This window comes from Eublepharis macularius, chromosome 11, assembly GCF_028583425.1.
Source record: "Eublepharis macularius isolate TG4126 chromosome 11, MPM_Emac_v1.0, whole genome shotgun sequence".
Taxonomy (NCBI): domain Eukaryota; kingdom Metazoa; phylum Chordata; class Lepidosauria; order Squamata; family Eublepharidae; genus Eublepharis; species Eublepharis macularius.
In genome coordinates, this window is record NC_072800.1 from 77,785,887 (window position 1) to 77,798,435 (window position 12,549).

At 50.0% G+C, this 12,549-nt stretch overlaps 1 protein-coding gene across 3 annotated transcripts in view; it reads left to right on the forward strand.

Moving 5' to 3' along the window:
• Nucleotides 1–11,736, forward strand: part of PITRM1 (pitrilysin metallopeptidase 1) — a 45,935-nt gene extending 34,199 nt beyond the window's left edge. For all 3 annotated transcript variants that reach the window (XM_054991892.1, XM_054991893.1, XM_054991894.1), the window contains exons 22-27: nucleotides 313–384; nucleotides 528–640; nucleotides 1,824–1,949; nucleotides 9,794–9,939; nucleotides 10,715–10,817; nucleotides 11,205–11,736. In XM_054991892.1, coding sequence (XP_054847867.1) covers nucleotides 313–384; nucleotides 528–640; nucleotides 1,824–1,949; nucleotides 9,794–9,939; nucleotides 10,715–10,817; nucleotides 11,205–11,298 — 654 coding nt within the window. In that variant the 3' untranslated portion in view covers nucleotides 11,299–11,736. The remainder of the gene's footprint in view (nucleotides 1–312; nucleotides 385–527; nucleotides 641–1,823; nucleotides 1,950–9,793; nucleotides 9,940–10,714; nucleotides 10,818–11,204) is intronic.
• The last annotated feature ends 813 nt before the right edge of the window (nucleotides 11,737–12,549 follow it).

Genomic DNA, 12,549 nt, shown 5'->3' on the forward strand with positions numbered 1-12,549 from the left:
CCCAGCCATAAGCCGGGGATTAGTTAGAAGAAGCCCTTCTCTGTGCACAGAAGTTTCTGGCCTTCAAGGGCTGGGTCTTCTCACTTCAGTGGGTGTATGCATGTATCCCTTTGCGTTCAGGAATGGCCTATAAAGATCTGAAGCGGGGGTTAAGAATGCACCCTTTCCACATATGATACTGGTTGTACTGCCCAATAGCATGAGTGGTGACAAAGTTTGAGAGACTACCAAAGCGGTCCATGCAGAAACATCACAATTGGCTAAGGACGCAGATTTTGTCTATGCCATTTCAACCAAGTCTTGTATTTCCAGAAACCTTCAGACTCCAAAACTGTGTCCGGTGAGACACTCACATGTGCCCAGATCACAAGGAAACTGATTACAGTAAGTCTACCATGTTTGGATTAGGTGGTGGTTGCCACTATCCCACCATTGTACTGTGAATGGTACTCATTTTTGGTCCACGGAGGTGACCACAGGCTCTCTGAAGTGATCGAACTAAATAGGGACTGGTTTTATTTTTCCAGGATCCCACTTTCCAGCCGTGTCAGATGAAGACCCATTTCCTCCTTCCCTTCCCAGTGAATTATGTCGGCGAATGTGTTCGAACTGTTCCCTTCACAGCCACAGAGCATGCAAGGTAGGATGACGGAAAAGATTAACAGTGAACTACCAATTGCATTTGGAAATGCTGCAGAAACTCGAAACTGCAGGAAGGGGGGGAAAGAATCCGAGATTGTGACAGAGCTGAGAAATGGAATCAGAATCAACAGGTCTCTCACGAGGACTTTGATTGCAAGTCATTGGCCAGTTTGGCAGCCAGTGGTAATACGGATGTGCCTGGGGGAGGCTCGGCTTTGCGTTGCCCCTTCACTGTTCCATTGCAGCCAAGGAGGGTGGGAACGAAACTACCACGCTGGCTGGCGCAGAAGTGGCTCCTTGAGCGCTGCCAGAGTCTGAGCAGCCTCCGTCTCATGGGAGCTCTTGGAGAAGAGGGCTGCCCCTGCTGCGAGTGCTGCTTCTGAGCCTGCAGTATTTGAGCCCTCCCAGTGCTTGACGGAGAGAGGGACCACTTCAGAGCTCCATGGGTTGGAGGGGCCGGCGGGACCAGCAGGCCCTCCCGTCAGCCATCCCTGCTCTCTGGGTGGTCTTGATATTCTAGAATGGCATTCTCATAGTCCCTGTAAGTGGAAACAATCATGCATTAAACTACCAAGTGGCAAAGAACTTCAGCCTCTCCTTTTGAGTTGTTTGCACAGCTAAAAATGAGCATTACGCTCAGAGAAGCTGAGTAACCATGTGAAGTTTTTTTAACTTCACATGTTCTCAGAATTTGTCACAAAGCTGAAAACCCAGTTTTGCTGTTGGATAGAGCTTTCAGCTTTCTCTTTAGAATAATTTTGGCCACAAACAGAGAAAATGGGTTTGTTTTCTTTCTTTCTGAATTCCCCCCCTCTTGTATTCTCCACTCACTCACTCACCCTTTCCTCAGTTGAGCTTTCCTGCTTCTTTGATTTATTTCTCTTGTGGCACGTTTGGAGATGGTAACCATGGTTGAGTATGCTAGAGGCTCTTAAAGTTTCAGGTTCGGAAAAGTTTACAGAATGTTTGAAATCACAAGGCCTGTTTTAAAGAGCAGGAGTGAACTGGAAAATTAATGGTGATAGGAGACATACACAGGCTGTCTAAACTGCATTTTAAAAATTAACAAGTTTTTGTTAACAAGAATTAAACTGCACTTTGAAAAATTAAGGAGGCCAGTCGGGCTTGCGGGGTATCTTCAGGGCAGTCCTGTTACTTGTCTTACTCCTTTTACTTTTCAGCCTTCGCATCCTTGCCCGCTTAATGACTGCTAAGTTCTTGCACATGGAAATTAGAGAGAAAGGAGGAGCCTATGGAGGCGGTGCCCAGCTTGCCCACAATGGCATCTTCACGTTCTATTCTTATAGGTAACTATGGGCAGCCTTCCCTGCAGTTTCTTCCTCTGGCACTCTCTGTTCTCAGTTTGTGAACTGGAATTCTCTGCTTATCTTAAAGGGGCCAAAGTAACGGACTGGGAATTGGAAACTGTACTAAATATAGGGCGATGACGGGAAGGAGGAGCTTACCACTACTTGTATCGGCCTGCTGTTAAAAGCAGTGGGGCAGCCCATTGGAGGAAAAATGCCTTACGTGCTTCCATTAGGAAGAACGCCAGCACTGTGGGGCTTGTGATTAGGATGCACTGTTTCTAGGATAGGGATCTTTCAACTTCAGAAAGTTTTATATTGAGGAGTCCAAATGCAGAGGGTTCTGGACAGCGCTTGGAGAGGAAAATTTGTTCACTTACTGTGAATTTCCATTCTCAGTGGTGTAGGGGTGGAGCAGTCTTTACTTCTGAGATGGGCAGAAGCTCTTGAGCGGGTTCACGTGCCACTTGAGTTAGAATTCCTAGTTGGGGACACTTTGCTGGCAAGAAATAGCATCCATTGAAACTAAAATATCAGTGCTGAGAACATGAAGTGATTGTCAGGTGCCTGCCTAACCTGCTGGAGGAAGACCTCTTGCATTCACTGAGGAAGCCATTTCCTAGGGCAGACTGCAGTAATTTTCTCCATGGCTACTGCGTTCCTAGACTGACACAGCTAGTCTGTTTTTCCATGGCCCATGATTTTTACAGAGAGGATCCCTCATGTCATTAGAAAGAATTGCTAAAGAGGCAAGCAGTGACTCTGATCTTCCAAAGGCTAGATGCACAGGACTAAGAATGCTTAATGACAAAGCCGTGCCACTCCCAGACAGAAGCAGGGGGAAAAAAACAGGGTTGACATACCTGTAACTTATGTTCATCGAGTTCTTCTGTGCTGACACACATGGGACTGCGCAGGCGCAGGCCAGCCGCCGGAGAATTTTCCATAGCTTCTATAGCTCCGAAGGGGCCGTTTGTCGCGCGCCTCAGCGACCGTTTTCCCGCCCAAACGGTCACGTGCTCCTCCAGCGACCAACGGCCCCTTCCCTCAGTTCTCCTTGCCGCCGCTTAACCAATACACATAGCCACAACCTGCATAGACACCAATATTTGTTATAGCCCACACAGCATTGTGCATTGGAATTCACAGCGGGGTAGGAGGGAGGGTTGTGTGTCAGCACAGAAGAACTCGATGAACATAAGTTACAGGTATGTCAACCCTGTTTTCATCTTCGTTCTTCTGTGCCTCCACACATGGGAGTGTACCAAGCTTCACACAATAAGGAAGGTGGGGTGAAGTCCAACACAATTTTATTGTATCACACAAGAACCATCAACAAGTGTAAACAACATATAACTATACACAAATATACATACAAAAATAACACATATATACAATATACTCCCATATATACACCACTTGTATAAGGATATATTCAATAAATATATATAAGCATATATACATATAAAACATACAACTACAAAATTGTAGCATGATAGCGTAGCATCCCAGAACCCCTTAGGAAAAAAGGGAATGCAATACAGCCCTGGCCACAGCCACATCTCGCCCTGTATCCACATCCACAGCATAATGCCTGACAAAGGTGTCAGCCGTGGACCAGGTGGCTGCCCTACAGATGCTAGCCAACGGAACCCCCCGGAGGAGAGCCGAAGAGGCAGCCTGGGACCGCGTGGAATGGGCCCTAACCTGCAGCGGGCAACTCGCCCCAGCCAGGGAATAGGCCTTACTAATGGCCGTCACAATCCACCTGGACAGAGTCTGCGAGGAAGCCCTATTGCCCTTGTCCTTGGCCCCAAAACACACGAACAGGTGAGGACACTTTCTGAAGCCCTTTGTCCTGTCCAGATAGAAAGCTAGCGCCCTCTTCAAATCCAGAGTGTGCAGCGCCTTTTCCCCCTTGGAAGAGGGGTGAGGAAAGAATGCAGGAAGCGATATCTCCTGCGACAGATGAAAAGTGGACACTACCTTAGGCAGGAAGCCCAGGCAGGGACGCAATACCACCCTATTGGGATGGAATAAAAGGAAGGGGGGGTCAGACCTTAGCGCAGAGAGCTCACTGACCCTCCTGGCAGAGGTTATAGCCACTAGGAATGCCACCTTGTACGATAGCAGGTCCAAGGGGCAGGTCGCCAAAGGCTCGAAGGGAGGCAACATTAGCCGTGCCAGCACCAAAGACAGTGACCATTGTGGTACAGGAGGCGACACTGGTGGGTAGAGGTTGAACATTCCCTTAAGGAACTGGCGGGACTTTGGGTGGGAAAAAACCGTGCTACCATCAACTCGAGAGTGGGAAGAAGAGATAGCTGCCAGGTGAACCTTGAGGGAGGTAACCCTTAATCCCTGGTCCCTCAGGAGGCACAAATAGTCAAAAATCAGCCCTAGGGAGCTATCCGTAGGCACCACCCCTTTCTCACGTGCCCAGGTCTCAAACCTCCGCCACTTGGCCTCGTAAGAGCGCCGGGTAGATGGCTTGTGGGCATTCAAGAGGACCCGTTCCACCTGCGTAGAAAAATTCAATGAGGAGGGACGATCCGCCAAGCTGCCAGATGCAGCTTCCCGGGGTCGTGGTGAAGAATGTCCCCGTTCTTCAAAAGATCCTGCCAAGGGGGCAGCCTCACATAGGTCCGCTGAGATAGCTGCAGGAGCCTTGGGAACCAGACTTGCCTCGGCCAAAATGGAGCCACTAAGATGCAGTCTGTCCTGTCCTCCTCTATTTTGCACAGGACCTTGGCTATCAAGGGGAAGGGCGGAAACATGTAATGCAATCCCTGGTTCCACGTAAACAGGAAGGCATCCCCAATAGAGAGCGGGTCGCTCCCTGCTCGGGAACAGAACGTCTGGGCTTTGGCGTTCGCCGCCGTAGCGAACACATCTATAACCGGGTGTCCCCACATCTGGAAGATCAGCCCACTGCACCCGTCGTTGAGCTCCCATTCGTGGTCTAACAACAGAACCCTGCTCAGGGCGTCCGCCCGAGCGTTGTCTGACCCAGCCACATGTATGGCTCGCAGAGTGACGCCATTCTTGACTGCCCACTGCCAGGTGAGCGTGGCTTCCCGGCAGAGAGTCAGGGACGCTGTGCCCCCTTGCTGGTTCACGTAGTACATGGCAGTGGTGTTGTCTGTCTGTACCAACACGTGACGATTTCGCAGCAGAGCTGTAAGGGATACAAGCGCAAAACGAATGGCTCTTAGTTCCAAAACATTGATATGGAGCGCCTTTTCACCTTCAGTCCAGACGTCCTGGACACAGACATCCCCACAGTAAGCCCCCCATCCCACCAGAGAGGCATCAGTGGTCACCGTGATGTCAGGATGTTGATAACCGAAAGGGAAACCTCCAAATAAATTGCCCTCAGACAACCACCAATCCAACGAGGACAGTATGCTCCTAGGAACGGAGAGCTTGAGGGACGGAGGGTGCTGAAAAGCATCATACCTTCGTACAAACCAGTTCTGGAGAGGCCGCAAATGCAGCCTGGCGAGGGGGATTACAGAAGTAGCAGCAGCCATATGGCCTAGCAAGCACTGGATAGTGCGTACCGGTTGAAAACGGTTCCTCTTAAACATGGCCACAAGACCCCTTAGGGACCTAGCCCTCTCCTGGGGGAGCAGAGCCTTACCCTTCACAGAGTCCAGAAGTGCACCAATGTAGGAGACCGTACGACTGGGAACCAATTTAGATTTTTCTAGATTAACCACGAGGCCCAATCGGTCGCATGTGGTAAGCACCAGATCAAGGTCCTGGGCTAATCTGGGCTCAGACTCAGCCACGATGAGCCAGTCATCAAGGTACGGAAAAATTGAACAACCCTGCTCCCGAAGGAAGGAGACCACAGGAGCAACACACTTAGTGAACACCCGTGGGGCAGTGGACAGGCCAAAGGGGAGCACCTTGTATTGAAAAACCCTTTGCCGGTAGACAAAGCTCAGGTATTTCCTATGTTCCTCACGTATCCCCACATGAAAATATGCGTCCTTCAGATCCAGGACCGCAAACCAGTCCCCCTTCCTGAGCAGGGCAAGCACAGTTGCCAACGTTACCATTTTAAATTTAGTCACCCTCAAATAGGCATTAAGGCCTCGCAAGTCCAGAATGGGACGCAACCCCCCGTCCTTTTTGGGGACTAGGAAGAACCTGGAGAAGAACCCCTTCACAGAGCCTTCATAAGGCACTTCCTCTATAGCTCCCTTGGCCAAGAGCGATGTTATTTCAGTGTCCAGCTCGGCCATAGTGTTATTGACAGCGGTCAGCGGTGAACAGCATCTCGGCAGTTCAATGAATTCCAGCCCGTACCCCTTCTCAACAATAGTTAAGACCCATGAGTCAGATGTTATTGACTCCCACTCCGAGAGGAATGGCCTCAGTCTGTCTGAGAAGTTCGGTGGTACGGCTGGGTTGACCCGTCAGTACTGCCTCCCAGGGCCCTGCTGCTCCTTCTGCTGGGACGGAGGCTGCGAGGAACGAGGTTTGAACGGCCTACGCCTCTTGGGCTGCTGCTGAGGAGGGTAGTGCCGCTGTTGATAAGCCGGGAACGGTTGGTAACTCGGCCGCTGCTGCTGGTACCTGCCCTGGTAGTGGTAAGGGCCGTACCTGGGAGTGTATCGTGGCTTGTAGGCGGGTTTGTCAGTGGGAGCTAGGCCCAAGGACCGTGCCGTCTGTCTGTCCTCCTTCTTTTTCTTTAAGGCCTCATCGGTGGACGCGGAGAACAGTGATTCCCCTTCGAAAGGAAGGCCTTCCACCCGGGACCTCACTTCCTGGGAAAGGGCCGTAGACCGCAGCCATGAATGGCGTCGGAGGACGATGGCGGAAGTCATCCCACGAGCTGCCGTGTCGGCCGCATGGCTCCCTGCATTTAGCTGTTGTTTCGACAGGCGGACAGCTTCTGTCTGCAGGAGCGACACCACTGCCTTCTGTTCAGGGGGGAGGATGCCAACATAGGATGCCAACTTTTCCCAGAGGTAGAGTTGGTACCCAGCCATAATCGTCTGGTAGTTGGCAATCCTCAGCCCTAGGGACGCGATGGAATACTGCCGTCTACCCAGGGCATCTAGCTTCCTCCCCTCCTTGTCAGGTGGCGCTGAGGGTGCTCCAGAGCGGCGAGACTGGAACTCCTCCGTGACGAGCGATGAAGGCGGAGGGTGCTTCAACAATGATGGCCAGGTGCCCTGTTTAATCTTATAAAGCTGCTCAATCCTCCTCGAGGTGGCAGGTTGGTCACAGGGCACCTTCCACACCTTCTCGACAATTTCCTCTATCCCCTCAAGCATAGGGAAGCCAACGGTTGCAGGATTGTCCGCATAGACCCTCCTGAGCAGCTTGTCCTTGGTTTGGGGAACAGCTGAGGAGATATCCATTTCTAAAGCTTGAGCCATCCGAGCCATCTGATCTGCATAGATTCTCAAATCTTCATATGGAGAACTACTGCTCGGCGCCACGTTGTCGTCTGGCGAAGGTTCAGAACAGGACTCGGAACCGTAATCTCCGACGCTGCCGACGTCCTCCCCTTCGGAACTGTGCGATTCCTCTCCCCGGGCCGGCGGAGGGAACCATGCCTGCCTAGAGGTCGAGGGCCTCGGTTCCGAGTATGCGAAACCAGGAGCCCCTTCCCATTGGCAATGGAAAGCGGGAGGCAGATCCGAAGCTTGACGATGACGGGAGGCCAACGAGCGCACGGAACCGACACTCCCCTCCTCGGACCGACGTCGCTCACGACTGGAAGCAGCTGCTGGTGAGCGGTGACCAGAAGACGACCGATCCCGCCGACTCGGAGGCGGGCCTGGATCAGCTACTGGGGAAGGTGCCGATGGTACAACCTCGAACGCGCCCGGGTCCGGCACATCCTCCGGAACCGGAGAGCCCAGGTGAGGAGACGGTGTGCGTGGAATCAGGATGACCTCCTCCGTCGGAACCGAGCGTGGAGAGCGATGACGGTGCTTGGTCTTTTTCTTCTTTGCAGGTGGCTCTGAAGAAGATCTCGGTACCGACGTAGCTCTGGATGACGACGAGCGCGGCTTAGCCACCGGAATCGACCCAGCCGTCGGTTCCGACCGAGGGCTCGGAACCACGATCTTCGGTCCCGAGGCGGCAGCTCTCGGATCCGACGCGGTGGAAGAAGCGCTTCGGGGCGGCCGCGCCGAACCCTGCGCTGGAGAGGTTGTCTTCGACGCTGCGGCACTTGCGGGGCGTGCAGACCGAGCGGAGGACACAGAACCCGCCCTCGAGCGCCCTCCGACAGAGGGGCTTGGGCCAGCCTTGGGGGAGGGCAGCGGTGTTGCCGTTGACATGACCGCTTTCCAGAGGGAGGAATTCAGCCGGGCCTGCCGATCCTGACGGGCCTTATTCGTGAACCCCTGACAGATCTTGCAGGCGGTCACATTGTGGGTCTCCCCCAGACAAAAAAGGCACTGGTCATGGCCATCGGTCTGTGCCATTTTAGTATGGCACTTCAGGCAACGCTTGAAGAGCGCCTTTGAGGCCATCTTCAGGGGCGCGGAAATAAGAGAGGTCAACCAGTCCGAGTCAGAAACCGTCCGTTAATTACCGTCCAAATCAGTATCCAAAAGCGAAGTCCGAAGTCCAAACCGATGTCCAAATAAACCAGAAGATCAATCACAAGCAATAAGCGCAGAGCAACGAAGCTAACGTTCTCTCCCAGCGGCGGCAAGAAGAGAACTGAGGGAAGGGGCCGTTGGTCGCTGGAGGAGCACGTGACCGTTTGGGCGGGAAAACGGTCGCTGAGGCGCGCGACAAACGGCCCCTTCGGAGCTATAGAAGCTATGGAAAATTCTCCGGCGGCTGGCCTGCGCCTGCGCAGTCCCATGTGTGGAGGCACAGAAGAACGAAGATGAACTGGGAGTTGTCTCTCTCAAGTAAGAGTGAGGCCTACAAACTGCTGTCTTCTGGTCAGACAGGACTGGGCTGGAGATTGCTGAGGGAAGCCCCTCTCTCAAGTTGTCAGAAGCCAAAAGGCCCTGTCTGTACCAGAAGAGGGCCTATCAAAGGGGCCATAGCGTTGAAATCGCAGGAGGCCATAGCCCCTCTCTATTCTGCCTTGGTCAGGCCGCACCTGGAGTATTGTGTGCAGTTCTGGAGGCCTCACTTCAAAAAGGATGTGGACAAAATCGAGAGGGTGCAGAGGAGAGCGACGAGGATGATCAGGGGTCTGGAGACTGAGCCCTATGAGGAAAGGCTGAGGGCCTTGGGAATGTTTAGTTTGGAGGAGGTTGAGGGGGGACATGATTGCTCTCTTTAAATATTTGAAAGGCTGTCATTTGGAGGAGGGCAAGGAGCTGTTCCAGTTAGCAGCAGAGGGTAGGACGTGAAGCAATGGGCTAAAACTACATGCACAAAGGTACCGGCTGGATATTAGGAAAAACTTTTTCACGGTCAGAGTAGTTCAAAAGTGGAATCAGCTGCCTAGGGAGGTGGTGAGCTCCCCCTCACTGGCAGTTTTCAAGAAGAGGCTGGATGAATACTTGTCAGAGATGCTTTAGGCTGATCCTGCACTGGGCAGGGGGTTGGACTGGATGGTCTGTATGGCCCCTTCCAACTCTATGATTCTAAGAGGGGATGCTTTTGTGGTACTAGAGGCTGGCCCAACCCTGCCACCAGAGAATGCATAGTCTGTTCCCATGGGATGCTATTAGCCTGCATGAAGGGAACATGGATCTAGAACAAACCTAAAGATTTCTTGTGGCTGTCAGTTGTAGGGGTGGCTGCTGCCCCTGAACCCCTGAAGGGCTTCCCGTTTGAAAACCATTGTCCAAAGACTGGTCTTCACTTGTTTTCACGCTGTGTTAACTACAGTCTCTGAACTTTAGGGATCCAAATTCAATTGCAACGCTGGCTACCTTTGAAAAAGCTGCTGAGTGGGCCAGGGCAGGCAAATTCACACAGCAAGACATCGACGAAGCCAAGCTTGCTGTCTTTGCAGCTGTAGATGCTCCCATAGCACCGTCTGACAAAGGTATGTAGTTCTCTCTCCTAGGCCAGGACTGAATTAAGCCATGTGGCCTCTCCAGAAATGGAACCAAAGAGTTTCCCAAGCTGCTAACTTGGCTTGGCTTATTGATTAGATCATGCTGGTCTGTAATGGATTTAACTTTTTCAAAGTAGTATGTATTTGTTAGTATTTAAGGTGCTACTGGACTTGGGTGTCACAGTTCCATGGTTGATGGACGTTTTAAGATTGCATTTCAGAAATCAGACAAATACTCTTTTCAGAAGAAACCATTGGACTTTTCAGAGCTCACCATCACACTTGAAATAATAAGTGTCAAAGTAAATGACAAAATCCTGTTGGATAGAACATTGCCCGTAACCATTGGTAGGCAAATCTTAACTGCTGTTTCCAGTGAGAGCACATCCCAGACATTCAAGGTTTTAAGACTCTCAGGGAGGTTTGGGGAAGGTCCTTTAGCGGGCTGAGACAATACTGCACTAGGTAAACAGGGATCTTAGTCATTGTAAGGCAGCTTCATGTGTTTCTAAAGTGAAAAACTAGAATTCTGACATTCAAAATAAGATCCAGTGCTGTTTCAGTCCTCATTGATACTTTTTGAGGAGGGAGGTCAGTCTTTTTATTTCCGTTCTCCCCAGTGCTTGTTGTGCCATGACCACAGGTTCTGCAGGAAAAAATGGGCGTGATGAGCCAAATATTTACCTGTTTGAGCTTATGAGCTACAAAGGAGAGGGGGGGGGGGAGAAAGGTGGCTATCAACGTAGTGAATTCTGTTTTCTAGGTATGAATCGCTTTTTGCACGGAATCTCTGATGAGATGAAGCAGCAGCACAGAGAGCACCTTTTTACTGTTGCAAAGGATCACCTGATGGAGGCAGCCAGCAAGTGAGTTTGCATGCTCCACTGAGAAGTGCTGTGCAAAGCCTTGTGTAACGCTCAAGGGGAAAGCGAGAGCTTGTTAGGTGTATGATCGTGCCCTTGTGTGCTGCATCACATCTTCCCAAGAATAAAAAATATGTCCAACCACCACCAAGAATTGTGCTGGAGCCCCTTACACACAATTTGTGAAAATGAAGGCTGAAAATAGAAGGGGCCAATAACATGATTGTTTGATTTGCAGTTGTATAAATAGGCCTTTGGTTCAGAACAGGAATGGCCATATTTTTCTGTATGCAGGATCGGGGGGAGGGTAAATCAGCCCTATTTTCCCTGGCTGTGGACGATATCCTCTCCATTCCCACAGAGATTAGTAACATGGGGTTTGTCTTTCAGATACCTCGTTCCTGGGAGGAGCACAAGAGGACTAGCTATTCTTGGACCAGAAAATGCTGACACTGCCAAAGACCCTTCATGGGTTATACGATAACACCTGCCATCAGATTTTAATGGGATAAACTAGTTTGTATGCCAAATAGCAAAATAACTTAAACTCCTCCTGCAATACTGAGAAGGAATCATTGCACTGTGTTTCCTAAAAAAGCTCGCCCTGCAGCAGTGTTTGTTGAAGGAAGATGTTGCTCTGCGTCTGTCTTTCACTAAACCAGTAGCAGCTTTTTCAGCTGAAGCTCTAGCCAATTCTGCTGAAGTTGGCTGTGCCTAAGTTCTGTTGAAGCCATTGGAACATGTTAGTTGGGACAAGTTTGTCACAGCTAGTCTTAGTTTGATCATGCTTGGTGCGAACAACATGTAAATCAGTATTTTATAGAAGCTCAAAATTAAGATTTAGATAATTTACCTTAAATCATGTCATGTCAAACTAGGACGTCAGCTATTCTTTTTTTAAACAATAAAAACTTTAAGATTCTCCTGTATTGGCTGAATATTTTGTATCCAATTGATAGTATTAAAACTCCCCCTTTAATATCTTCATTCCTTCTCATGGGACTTCTGTTTTACATAAGGTAACAGTATATAAATCTCACTGGTTGCCCTAGCCTTCCTCTGTTGTAACTTTCTTTGTGTTGTGGATAGACTTCCTAGGTTGCTGTGTTGGGAGATACTCATACTAATAGTCCATGGGCCAGGTGTTGGTATCAGGTAAGGTGGCAAAACTTTGTTTTACTGAAATGTATATGCCTGTGAGCCTGATCTTGTCAGATCTCGGAAGCTAAGCAGGGTTGGCCTTGGTTAGTAATTGGATGGGAGACCTCTGAAGAAGACCAGGGTTGCAGAGGCAGGCAATGGCAAACCACCTCTGATAGTCACTTGCCATGAAAACCCTGCTGTCACCATAAGTCAGCTATGACTTGAGGGCATCACACACACATATGTCCATGTATTGTTTTGATGTGATAACCCATTATGATTGGTAGCTGAAACTTTTTATGATGTCATCAAGAGGGCTGATCCCAGTTTTTCCTCCTTTTTCTGATTAGAGCTATAACTCTTGAAACAAACATTTTTAAATTTTATAGTACTGTTGAAAAGCTAATAAATTTCCCTACAAATAATTAATACTAATAATATCTCTGTCTATTGCTGTTTTTGTGATATAAGGAATAAATCAAAGAAAAAGTCAGGTAGCTTTCCAGCAGTGCTTTAAAATTGGAAATTGGTCATTTGGTTTATGAGTTATAGCTCAAATTAGAAAAGGTAGGAAAAATTGCTTAAGCTACCA